The sequence below is a fragment of the Dipodomys spectabilis genome, unplaced genomic scaffold (assembly GCF_019054845.1).
Source record: "Dipodomys spectabilis isolate Male_0828 unplaced genomic scaffold, ASM1905484v1 ptg000297l, whole genome shotgun sequence".
Lineage (NCBI taxonomy): Eukaryota > Metazoa > Chordata > Mammalia > Rodentia > Heteromyidae > Dipodomys > Dipodomys spectabilis.
This window is the reverse complement of record NW_024870974.1, coordinates 14621312-14634463: the sequence shown is the minus strand read 5'-3', so window position 1 is coordinate 14634463 and position 13152 is coordinate 14621312. Positions and strand designations below refer to the sequence as shown.

The 13152-nt window shown below is 39.5% G+C and overlaps 1 protein-coding gene across 7 annotated transcripts in view; it reads left to right on the top strand.

Annotated features, from left to right (window-relative positions):
* The window catches only part of Tmem131l (transmembrane 131 like), a 127146-nt gene that overhangs the window by 57183 nt on the left and 56811 nt on the right, over positions 1 to 13152 (top strand). For all 7 annotated transcript variants that reach the window (XM_042701734.1, XM_042701731.1, XM_042701736.1 and 4 more), the window contains 3 exons: positions 1461 to 1584; positions 2619 to 2735; positions 3667 to 3777. In XM_042701734.1, coding sequence (XP_042557668.1) covers positions 1461 to 1584; positions 2619 to 2735; positions 3667 to 3777 — 352 coding nt within the window. The remainder of the gene's footprint in view (positions 1 to 1460; positions 1585 to 2618; positions 2736 to 3666; positions 3778 to 13152) is intronic.

The following is a 13152-nucleotide window of genomic DNA, read 5'->3' as shown; positions in this document are numbered from 1 at the left end:
GTGATTGAAAGAGTGAAAACTAGAAGAAAAACTAAGGATTTGGTGGTGGTTAGTACTTGGAGAAGTATTTTATATATGAGAGAAACATATGCAGTCATTGCATTTTTTCCTAAAGCACAATTTTTTAATACTTTAGAGCTATCAGAATAAAACTAGAGAAATACAAGGGTAATCAATACGAAGTTTCTGCTTAAATTGGAGTCGTTTTAGTTCTGGCCCATGCTAATAAGAACTGTAGGCTCTTTATTATAATATAATTGAACTAAAGTGAATTTGGAGCAGTGGGAATCAAAGTGAAATGATTCAAGGGACTATCATAGGTAGATCTGGATAGGTGGTCCAGAGACTAGCTCCTGTCCTCTTGCAGTACCTTTGTTAGAGCTTGGGGAAAGAACTAACATGAGAGGTTGGTGGAAAGTTTGACAGTGATATATAAGCCTTTGTGTGTGCATGTTTATGGAGGGAGGAGCCATAGCCTTCATCAGAGCTTTCCAAAGGCTCATAATTTAAATAGATAAGAATGGCTGCTCAAAGTGCTACAGGGTGTCCAATCTTTCTCAGAATGGCCATAAGCAGCAATTAGGTTTTCATTTTATAAGCCCTAATAAAATAAATTCTCCTTGTGAGTTAAAAAGGCCTTCCCCAAGAAGACCTCTTTAAATTCATTACTCAGAAAATAAGCCCTAAGAAAGTAAGCATTTTTCTGTGATTATAGTTTCTTATCTAAAGATATTTTCATTTGAATGAGAGACACTAACTGCCAGAGAGAGGTTTTTTGGTTTTTTATTTTTTATTTTATTTTTCTATTTTGCTTTCTAAACAAATGTTTAATAGCCTAGATAGATAAACTTCTTCCAACACAGAAATCAGTGGGATCTGCTGTGGGTTGGCATGTCTTATATAAAGGTTTTTGTTGTTGTTTGTGTGTGTGTGTGCTTGACTACTATGATTTAAATGTTTTATTACCAACAGGATTTGATGATTATTGTTTTAAACTTAGTAATAAACATCAATAGTGTTATGGTTTTAAAACTGTGTGTCTAGCTGGGTGCTGGGGGCCCATGCCTGTAATCCTAGCTACTCAGAAGGCTGAGATCTGAGGATCACTGTTTGAAGCCAGTCAGAGTAGAAAAGTCCTTGAAATTCTTATCTTTAATTAATCATGTCAGTAAAGCTGTGACTCAAGGGGTAGAGCACTAGCCTTGAGCAAAAGGAGCTTAGGGACACCACCCAGGCCCACCCAGGGTTCTAGGTCCGGACCAGCAAAAAATAAAAATGTAAAAAAACTGTGTGGCCTGACAGTGTAACTCGGCGTTAGAGTACTTAATCTGTGTGAGGCTCTGGGTTTAATCCCTAGCACCAAAAAATTTGTATCTTGTGCATCTTATATCTATGAATTTATATGTATAGAAATAGTTGATAACCGCACAATACATTATTTTTTCTGTTTCTCTTCTTAGGTACCTGGGACACCCTGCAGCTAAGATTCTCCATGCATACAACCCTAGCAGGGAGAGTGAGGTTGTGGTTAACTCAGTGTTTACAGCTGCTAGACATTTTCATGTGTCTCCTGTTCATTGCAGGGTGAGTGTTGGTATACTCTGGAAACCATGCTGTGGCAAGCTGCCAAGGTCTTTTGCTTTCCTTGGCCTCAAGTTTTAACTTTCCGTTCCTTTTTTCCCCCTTTTCTGCTACTCAGACTCTTCCCTTCTGTGTGTTTGCTTTACAGTATTTTTTTCAGTAGTTCATTTTCATAACATTGGTGGTGGCTCTGAATAACTATGGGAAAAATAAAGATGAAATAAACTAGGTAGTAATAGAGATGTGTGTATGTGTAAATGCATATATGTATATGCACACAAATACACACATTTATGTAGTGTAGATTTATCATGGTGAAAGAAGGTTTATATTGCCTGACATTAATCCAGATGCTGAGGCATTAGTACCTAACACAAATTTATGGTAGTGACCTCTCCCACCTCTCAAACCTACTAAGAAAGCCAGGACTTAACTTCTAAATGTAAGAATAAAAGGTATACTGATACAAACTTGTTAGCCAAGAATTTGCCAAGCTGAGAAAGGAGAATAAAGAGACCCCCACACCACACTATTCCTCATTCCATCAAAAAGAAAGGATTGCTCCTTATAAACTTAACAACACTGTAACAGTTCAAAATCCTAGTCTTCTAGTTGATTTTTCAGCAGCTTTTAACTGATTGGTAGTGCACCTTAATTTGCTTTGCTGTATCTATCCAATGTTAGAGACTTTTCAAAATACTTTGAGTCTAAGAAAATGTTATATGAGTCTAAGAAAATGTTACATGGGAAGCTTAGTGTTTGGTTTATTGTCCTTGATTTTTATCCATACATCAACATGTTCGCACACTAATAATTTATACGTAAGTAGAGACAACATGTGCCACAATTGGCCATATGTTTTTAAATTGTTGAGAGTTGGTTATTTTGGGGACACTCAGGCCCTCATTATACCAGTAAGTCAATGGTACAGAATATACAAATATTTGTTGACAGAAATGATCAAAAAGAAGGTCTGGAAAAGACAATTCATCGAAGAAATTCATTCCAAAATGGCTAATTAGGAACCTTTCTTTCAGGTAATTCCAGCAATGGGGAAAACTTCCTTCAGAATTATTTTTTTCCCTACTGAAGAAGGAAGCATTGAAAGTTCTTTATTTATTAATACTTCTTCACATGGAGTTCTTTCCTATCATGTAAGTAGGTTTTCATCTGGGCATATAGTATGATTATTGACTTAACAGAGGGGCTTGAACTCAGGGCCTGGGCTAGCTAACTTCTTTTTGCTCAAGGCTAGTGCTCTGCCACTTTGAGCCACAGCACCACTTCCATGGTTTTTGGTTTTTTGTTTTGTTTTGTTTTTGGTCGTTAATTGGAGATAAGAGTCTTACAGGGACTTTGTAGCTGGCTTTGAACTGCGATTCTCAGATCTCAGCCTCCTGAATAGCTGGGATTACAGTTGTGAGCCACTGGCGCCTGATTAAAGGCTTTTGAAAATTCTGTCACCTGCTTTTTATTTGTTAAAATATGAGCCTGTTAATGATGTTAATCATTTTCATCTTTCTGCTTCATATGCCACTATCTTCAGTAAAGACTGCAGAAGCTATAACCTTCCTTGGGCCTTTGAAGAATTTTGGGGCAAAACAGATTTATCTACCATCATAGTTTTATAGTATAATATAATAGACTCCCACCACCCACCGCATAAGAGAGAGTGTGCTGCCAGGACATGTCTGGGTTTTTTTCCCCCTGCATGGTTATGGTCAGGAGAACTGATGGTGTGGTCAGGGGTCCTTCTCATATCAAAGTACTAGGAAGGGAACATGAAGAATTGTATTCTGTTCACTAAAGTAGTTAGGAATCATACAGCCTTCAGTGTGGCACTTTGGACATCTTGAGTAGGATGTGGTATCAACTCCTTTAAATGCCAACATAAATCGATTCTTCTCAAATTTCATTAAACACATGGTTTCATAAAGCTTTAATAAGAAACATTCAACTTAAACATTTAGATAATAAATGTAATAATTGAGTCAACCAGCTACATTAATGAATGTAGATTTTCTATTTTAATATTAGGTTATTTGTTTAAGACCCTAATAGGAGTCCTCCTTCCTCCTTCTGCAGGTATCTGGTATTGGCACTCGCAGAATCTCTACTGAAGGGTCTACAGAGCAGCTGCCAAATGCTTATTTTCTGCTTCCACAGGTCCAGAGCATTCAGCTTTCACAAACACAGGTCATTTTAATAGATTCACTTTGAACAAATGTTGTAGCTTCCTTTGTTTCATGTGTCTTTGGCAGAGTATATATAACGTTTTGTACATATTCAAAACTGTGATTTGACTGTTCTTTATTTTTGAAAAGTTCTGAAATAAGAAAATAGATGTATAAAGTATCAGTGGATTCCACATCCTTTTTTTTTTTTTAAATGGGGATCAGCTAAGTAGTATTTAAAAAATATTAGATCTCTAAATTTTGATCAGAAATAATGGAATGATTAACATCTTACATGAAAAATGGTACAACAGAAACAATCCAAAGAAATTAGAGGGGAAAAAAGAAAGGAGGCAATGTAGAAATGATTAAAATATTCAATATAGAAAATCAAGAAGCGTTAAGTTGACTCTTCAAGAAAACTAATATAAAAGATAAAGGATGGTCATAATGACCACAATCACAAACCACAGGTATAATTAACCCATGCCACAGATAGAGGAGAGAGGTGGTGTAAAAAGTGCTCAGTCTATGTCAGTGTATGAGAAAAGAGACCAAATGAACAAGTTATTAAAAAAATAGAATTTAACCAAACAGATTCAAGAGTAAATAGAAAGCTTTTTAAACCTTTTATAAATGATTTTAACTTTTGACACAAGAAAAACATCTGGTCCAAGTGATTTTACAGGATTTTATTTTTCTTTTTATTTCACTTTTATATTAACTCTTCCAGAAAACAGAACTAGGAAGACTTCCCTTACATGAAGGTTATATAATGATTTCAAAGCAGATGGGCAGAGTCTGACAGAAATTCAGAATAATCACGCTCAGGAATAGCAAAGCAAATAGCAAAGGAATAGTAAAGCCAACTGAGCTGTCATATTTTTTTTGTTTTTTAGTTTTTTTTTAAGTACATTTTTTTTTTCAGTTTTGAGAATTGAACTTCTAGATCATTGCAAATGTTAGGAAATTTCTCTATCACTGAACTAGACACCCTAACCCTTTTATTTTAAGGACATGAGTTATATACCATAAAATCTACCACTTAAGACTGTGGATTTTAGTATATTCTCAAAGTTGTGTAACTGTCACCACTCTCTTAATTTTAGAACATTTTCATTGCCTTAGTCCCTGGTAACCACTAAGTCTATTTTCTGTCTCTGGGATTTATCTATTATGAATATTTCATATAAAGAACATACATATTCCTTTGTGATTGGCTTCTTTCCTGTAACTTATTTTCAGGCTTCATCCACATTTTTCATTCCTGTTTATTGCCAAGTAACACATCTTTGTATAGACATACCATATTTTGTTAAACCATTCATCAGTTGGTAGACATTTTTTGTCTGGGGAGTACTAGAATTTGAACTCAGGGCCTTGTGTTTGTTAGCTAAGTGCTATAAAACTTGCATACCCCTCTCCCCAGTTGCTGGACATTTGACTTATTTCTGCTTTTGACTACTAAGAATAATGTTGCTATGAATATTTGTAAGTTTATGTGATTATATCTTTTCTATTCTCTTTTATACCTTTTTTTTTTTTTGGTGCCAGTCCTAGGGTTTGAATTCAGGGCCTAGGTGCTGTCCTTTAACTTTTTTTTTTTGTCGGTCGTGGGGCTTGAACTCTGGGCCTGGGCACTGTCCCTCAGCTCTTCAGCTCAAGGCTAGTGCTCTACCACTTGAGCTACAGCGCCACTTCCGGTTTTCTGGTGGTTTATTGGAGATAGGAATCTCATGGTCTTTCCTGCCTGGGCTGGCTTTGAACCGCGATCCTCAGATCTCAGCCTCCTGAGTAGCTAGGATTACAGGCATGAGCCACCAGTGCCCAGCGTGTCCCTTAACTTTTTTACTCAAGACTGGCACTCTATCACTTTAGCCACAACTCAAAAGTCTCACAGGCTTTCCTGCCTGGGCTGGCTTTGAACTGTGATCCTCAGATTTCAGCCTCCTGAGTAACTAGGATTATAGGTATGAGCCACTATCACTTGGTTGAGAAAAGAGTTCTTTACCCTGAATATTGGACATTCAGCTAGATGATTTGCAAGCATTCTCTTGCATTCTGTAAGTTGTCTTTACACTTTCTTAATGGTAACCTTTGAAGTTCAAGTGGTTTAAATTTTGAAGAAGTGTGGTTTACCTATTTTTTTTCTTTGGTTGCTTAGGTTTATAGTGTTATATGTAAAAAGGCAAAGGTTAAAGATTTACTTCTGTCTTTTCAGTCTTATAGTTTACATTTAGGCTTATGGCCCATTTTGCTTTTAAATGATAGAATATGGTATGAGGTTAGGGAGTCCATATTTATTCTTTTGCATGTAGATATCCAGTAGTCCCATTACTATTTGTTAGAAAAATACTGTTTTCCCTATTGAATTGTCTTGGTACTGTTTGCCAGTCCTGTTGTCTTTTCCTCCATTCCTGGCTATAGAAATCTCTCTTTACTTTTCACTTACACCAGCTCAGTGTGTTTAGTGAAGTCATTTTCTAAGCAGGCGCTCCTGGATGGCCATATCTCTACCCTTACTTAGGCAGGCGGGCATTGAGGCAGTCCACAGGTTGTTCTTGAACATTGTTTTTTAGTGTTCCAATAAATGGATACGCCCAATGTTCTGATTCTTGTATAGATCACATTTTAGGGTTTATAGATAAAATTCAAAAGTTTTGCTAATTGTTCACTAGAAAAAAACATTGTTTAAAAACTGAAATTTCAAGAAATACCCTTTAAAAGCATTTATTTAGATTTCTTTGTTATGATTTAGAAAATGAAATCTTTCTCAAGTATTATTATACTTAAAAATAAAAAAGCTAAAAATAAAAATAATGAAAGTATTGTTTTGGGTGGTACTAGAGTTTGAACTCAAGACCTGCTTGTTCAATGTGCTTGCTCAGGTGGTGGTTTGTTGTTTTTTTTTTATCTTGGCCAGTCCTAGACTCGAACTCAGGGTCTAGGCGCTGTCCCTGAGCTTCTTTTTGCTCAAGGCTACCTCTCTACCACTTGAGCCACAGCACCACTTCCGGCTCTTCTATTTATATGGTACTAAGGAATTGAACCCAGAGCTTCATTCATTCTAAGCAAGCACTCTACCATTGAGCCACATTCTCAGCCCCCAGATGGTGCTTTCTAACTTGAGCCATGCCTGCAGCCCTGCTTTTTTGCTGGTTATTTTGGAGTTGGACTGTTCTGCCTGGGCTAGCTTAATCTCAGTCCTTTGGATCTCAACCTCCTTAGTAGGTAGGATTATAGATGTAAGCCACTGATGCATGGTTTAAAAAACTATAGATATATACAAACAGAAAACCTACAAAATTTAAACATAAAAAATAATTATGACATTTTTGGGGGGGTTGGTTGTGGGGCTTGAACTCTGGGCCCGGGCACTGTTCCTGTGCTCTTCAGCTCAAGGCAAGCGCTCTACCCCTTGAGCCACAGGGCCCCTTCCAGTTTCTGGTGGTTAATTGGAGATAAGAGTCTCATGGACTTCCCTGCCTGGCTTTGAACTGTAATCCTCAGTTCTTAGCCTCCTGAGTAGCCAGGATTATAGGTATGAGCCACTGGTGCCCAGCTTATGACATTCTTAAAAATAGCCCAATTATAACTTTATTGCAGTTAAACTGCATACTTATATGTGTTCCTTAGGTTTTTTTTTTTGTCGGTCGTGGGCTTGAACTCTGGGCCTGGGCGCTGTCCTGGGCGCTGTCCCTCAGCTCTTCAGCTCAAGGCGAGTGCTTTACCACTTCTACCACTTGAGCTACAGCGCCACTTCTGGTTTTCTAGTGGTTTATTGGAGATAGGAGTCTCATGATCTTTCCTGCCTGGGCTGACTTTGAACCGCGATCCTCAGATCTCAGCCTCCTGAGTAGCTAGGATTACAGGCGTGAGCCACCAGTGCCCAGCAGTTGTTCCTTAGGTTTTAAAGTGAATAATGCCAACTGTTATCAAGAAAGTATTTCGAATACTATCTACCTCAAATTTTAAACATTGTGTTGTGGTGGAGAACCTATCATGTAGCTTGAGGGGCATAGGTTCATGGGGTCAGGTTTCCTCAGAAGAATGGACGGTGAGGCAGATGCTCCAGGCATAATTGTCTTTTTAGCTTAGAAGCCTAGAGAATATATCTGATGCAAAGCTAAAGAGTAGAAATAACATTACATCAGCTTTTCCTTAAATTGTCTTTGTAGTTCAATGAGAAAAGAAATAATTTTCTTTTATTCTGGTCCTGGGGTTTGAACTCATACCTGCTTAATTTCCTTGCTCATGTCTGGCTCTTTACCAATTGAGCCCTTCTTCAGCCTGACTTCACACCTGCCTTGAATTTCTGGTCTCTGATCTCTAAAATTAAAAGTTTTTTGTCACTGAGTTTACGTGCTGTAACTGTTTTGTTTAGGAATGAAATTTAAAGTTGAGAGAAGAAACAAAATAGTCAATATGAAAAACGAGAGATGATAAGTAATTTTAAAGTATTTTAAGTGAAACAACAGACAAATAATTTTTGGATTTGTGCGAAGGTAAAAGGTACAGACAGGTTAACAATATGCTTAGGTGCAACAGAGTCGGAATTTAGTGTAAGTCTCATGTCAGCATAGCAAGCATGCAGCCCTGAGTTCAAACCCTACAACCACTACAAAAGAACAAAAAAAGGTTATAGAAGACAGTAAGGTGAGCTGGGCACTGGTGGCTCACGCCTGTAATTTTACCTACTCAGGAGGCTCAGTTCAAAGCCAGCCTGGGCAGGAAAATCTGTGAGACTCTTGAAAATCCGTGAGACTCCTATCTCCAGTTAACCACCCGAAAACCAGAAATGGCACTATAGCTCAAGTGGTAGAGTGTTGACCTTGAGCTGAAGAGCACAGGGACAGTGCCCAGGCCCAGAGTTCAAGGCCCATGACTGACAACAACAACAACAACAAAAAAGTAAGGTGGCAGAGGATAATCTTTTTCTATCAGACTCTGGAATGAAGAATCTGGTAAGATAGGGGTTTGCATTCAAAAGAGCAGAAATGAGGAGGAACACTACAGAGTGCAAGAGAAACAGGAAGCTGAAATGTGATGAAAGAAGACAAAGTGAAGCTAGAAAATTGGGAAACAATTTGCAGCTCCAGCTCAGGGCTCCTGAGAAGAAACTGAAGCCTCTGCCTCAAGGTAACCTACCTGCCTTCGGAGCCTTCAGCCCTAGTACTGGGATTTGGTAGATCATTGACCTACCCAGGGTAACAGAGTAGCATCAGGCACAACTTTTACTTCCATATCTTTTTTTTTGGGGGGGGCGGTCTGGTCATGGGGCCTGAACTCTGGGTCTGGGTGCTGTCCCTCAGTTCTTTAGCGCAAAGCTAGCGCTCTGCCACTTGAGCCACAGCGCCACTTCCGGCTTTTTTCTTTTTGCTTATTTGGTGCTGAGGAATCGAACCCAGGGCCTCAAGCATGCAAGGCAAGCGCTCTACCACTGAGCCACCTTCCCAGCCCCTTACTTCCATATCTTAGAGAACTGCTTCATGGTGCCATCTCTGTAGAAGGTCTCCTCTTTTATACTGAGGTAGTTGGCAACCATATTACATTAGTGGAGTACAAGCAACCTGAAGCTAGGGAGGCCTCAAGACTGAACCCAAACCAAAGACTTGGAAATCAGTGACAGTAAATATTGTAGGACACACAGCTACCTATCTTCAGCAGCTGACTGAAGTAAGTTGAGAGCTCCTAGTGGGAACCAAGGAAGACACTGAAGGCTCAACTTTGAAAGGCCTTACCTTGCCCATTGAGAGCACCTTTCATGCCTGAGAACCATTTCAGAAAGCAAAGCAGCCAGGCTTGGCTGGTAGAGATCCTAGATTACCTGTTTGCTAGTGACTTGCAGCCAGGCTAGGCTAGAGAATGAGCTACACCCTGGGGTTTGGAAAACAAGAAAATTGTAGAAGCAGCACACTGAGATTTAAATTGTTATTAGAATTACTGTAAAATGTAATTATATAATACACGTAGAGCTATAAAACATAGAGAAGTTTTTAAGTTATAGGAAATATCCATGACATTCATTCTACTAAGCACAAGTGGTTTATGTATGCATGTGTAGATGAGTAAGGAGAGGGAAAGAAGGAGACCCTGGCATATTATTGAGTTAGCTAAAGGAGAGATTTTTGTCTTTGGGATGTTCTGTGATTATAGGAAAACAAGGAACAGTAAGGAAACTGAAAACAAGGGAGAAGTTAGGACAAAGGTGGATTGAAGTTGATTAATGCATGCTGTATGCCTGTGTGTGGCATACAGCAATTGAATGTGTACAGAACTATGCATTAAAAAAAGAATCCATGGCTGGGTGTCGGTGGCTTACACCTATAATTCTAGCTACTTAGGAGGCTGAGATAGGAGAATCATGGTTCAAAGCCAGCCTGGGTCAGAAAGACTATGAGACTCTTCAGTTCACCACCAAAACTGAAAGTAGAGATGTAGCTCAAGTGGTAGAGCACTAAGCTTAGGGACAGCACCCAGGTTATGAGTTTAAGCCCCAGGACTAGTGCTTATTCCCCTCCCTCTCCCCCTTCCCATCCAGAAGGAATCCCCAAACTACAGTTGTATTTGACAAAGGCTACCATATTTTGTTGCTTCCTTTCTGTTGTTTTTTTGAGTTGTGAGAGTGGCTGAGTGATTCTTTCCCCCACATGGGGACCGTGTTGCTGGTTATGTAAAAGAGAGACTATCTCGATACCTAATTTCAGAGCAAGAGTTTTTAACCTTTTAAATTTGGCATGGTCTTTGCTTCTGGTGTGCGGTGTTAAGCCCTTGGGCCTGCTAGGAACAGGTGTTGGGCAGAGGCCTGCCTGGAGCTTGCCAGGTTGGGGCAGGGTGCCTTAAGTTACCTGCCACTTGCCTTTGTAGGTGCTGAGCCTTGTCATTGAGATGTGGCAGTTAGAAAGGGAAGCTGTAAACTCTTTGTGAGAAGCGCAAGGAATGCCTTTTTCACTCACAGTTTGACAGAGGAGAAATTGAAAGTAGCACATTTCTTCCTAATGACTACATGCAAAAGTTAGTTCTAGCGTTAGAGGTGGAAAATAGACAGGGAAAGGTTTGGCCATAACACAGGTTTTTATTACAAGTTAGTTAAATGGAATGAACAGTTTCCTAAGTGTAATAGCTGAGAATTCTTAGAAATATTTGTGTCATCTTAATGTAATTTTTAACTTTTCTTTGCAGAAGTCATAGATCTCTTATGTGAAAATGATAGGGTATCAACTCTGAAACTTATTCTATGTCAGGTGAATACATTCCATTATATAAGTTTTTCCCTAGACTCTGAAAATACTGTGCCAATACTGGGGCTTGAGTTCAGGGCCAGAGCACTGTCCCAAACTTTTGTTTTTTGTGTGTGTTTTTCCCCCTCAAACCTGGCTGTGTACTACTTGAATCACAACCTGTACTTCTGGCTTTTTGCTGGTTAATTGATGATAAGAGTCTCTTGGATGGGGCTGGGAAGGTGGCTCAGTGGTAGAGTGCTTGCCTTGCATGCATGAGGCCCTGGGTTCGATTCCTCAGTACCACATAAGCAGAAAAACTGGAAGTGGCGCTTTGGCTCAAGTGGTAGGGCGCTAGCCTTAAGCTGAAGAGCCCAGAGTTCAGGCCCCATGACCGACAAAAACAAAACAAAACAAAAAGAGTCTCTTAGATTTTTCTGCCAGGATTAACTTTGAACTGGAGTTCTCAGATCTTCGCCTCCTGAGTAGCTAGTATTATAAGGGTGAGCCACCGGTATCTGGCTTTTGCTTTGTCTTGATTTGAGTCCTGGTCTCCTCTCCCTGGCCTGTGATCTGGATTCGTGTAACCCATGATGTAGCTCCCTCAGTCTTTGTCACCCTTACTATGTCACTCACCTTTCTATCACTGTGACAAATAGCTGAAGGCTCTGTGGCTTTGGACTTATGCTGAAGTAACACATCATGACAAGTATGCATAGTAGAGCAGAGGTGCTCATGTCATGGTGGGCAGAACAAAAGAGCTTGGACCAGACTTCTTCCACTAGGTCTCATCTACCTCTTAAAGGTTTCACTCAGCTTCCAGTGTACACTTTTTGGAACAACAGGCCTTTGGGGGACATTTAAGATCCAAATGACAATATTATCAAAGACTGAGAAGTGAGTTTCTTCATAGTTCCAACACTGAATTCTAATTCTTCAGAGAGGAACAATTCATGTCTTTTGAGGATCTTATTATCTGTTTTCCTTTATGAGTGTTTCCTAAAGCTTCCAATAAGCACAACATTTATCTCCATTCAGATTCCTTCTCAGATCCCAGGTATCTGCTTTCTTTTTCTGAAGTTTCTATTCTATTTTAGCTTTCTGCATGTCTCGTTGCTCCTTTTTGTGGTAAAACATAGTCTACAAAATCAATCATTTTATGTGTACAGGTCAGTGGCATTAAGTAATCATTGCCACCATCTAGCTCTAGAACATTTTTGCAAAACTGCAACTCCAGTCTGACATAGTGGTATGCCTATAACCCCGTCAGAGAAAGTAAGATTTAAGAATTCAAAACTGGCTTGGGGCCTGGGAAGGCGGCTCAGTAGTAGAGTGCTTGCCTTGTATGCATGAGGCCCTGGGTTTAATTCCTCAGCACCACAGAAGCAGAAAAAGCTAGAAATGGTGCTGTGGCTCAAGTGGTAGAGCACTAGCCTTGAGCTGAAGAGCTGAGGAACAGTGCTCTGAGTTCAGGCCCCATGACCGACCAAAAAAAAAAATAATAATACTGGCCTGGGACAAATGGTTTAGTGAGGTCTTCTTTCAAATATAAAATGAAAACAAAGAACTTGAAGCATAGCTCAATTGGTAGCATGCTTGCCTAACACGCATGAGGCCTTCACTTCAATTTTCACTACTGAGAATGAATGACTAACTGAATGAATGAATTAAAAAATGAAAGAGAAGCCACTCGTGGCAGAAAAGTGTATGAAAGTCTTCAATTAACCACAAAAAACTGGAAGTGGAGCTGTGGCTCAAAGTAGTAGAGCACAAAAGCTCAGGGATAATACCCAGGCCATGAGTTCAAGTCCCAGGAACAGAAAAAAGAGAAACAAAAGAAAGAGAACCTTCATACCTGTAGCTATTAAAAACTAATTCCCTGCTGGGTGCCAGTGGCTTATGCTTGTAATCCTAGCTACTCAGGATGCTGAGATCTGAGGATAGCAGTTCAAAGCCAGCCCGGGCAGGAAAGTCTGTGAGACTCTTATCTCTAATAAACCACTAGAAAACCAGAAGTGCTGTAGCTCAAGTGGTAGAGTGCTTGCCTTGAGCTGAAGAGCTGACAGCTCCCAAGTCAGAGTTTAAGCCCCACGACCTACCCCCCCCCAAAAAAAAATATTCCCTGTTCTCATTTCCTTAAGCCCTTGATCAGTTTCACTTTGTTTTTATGACTTTGA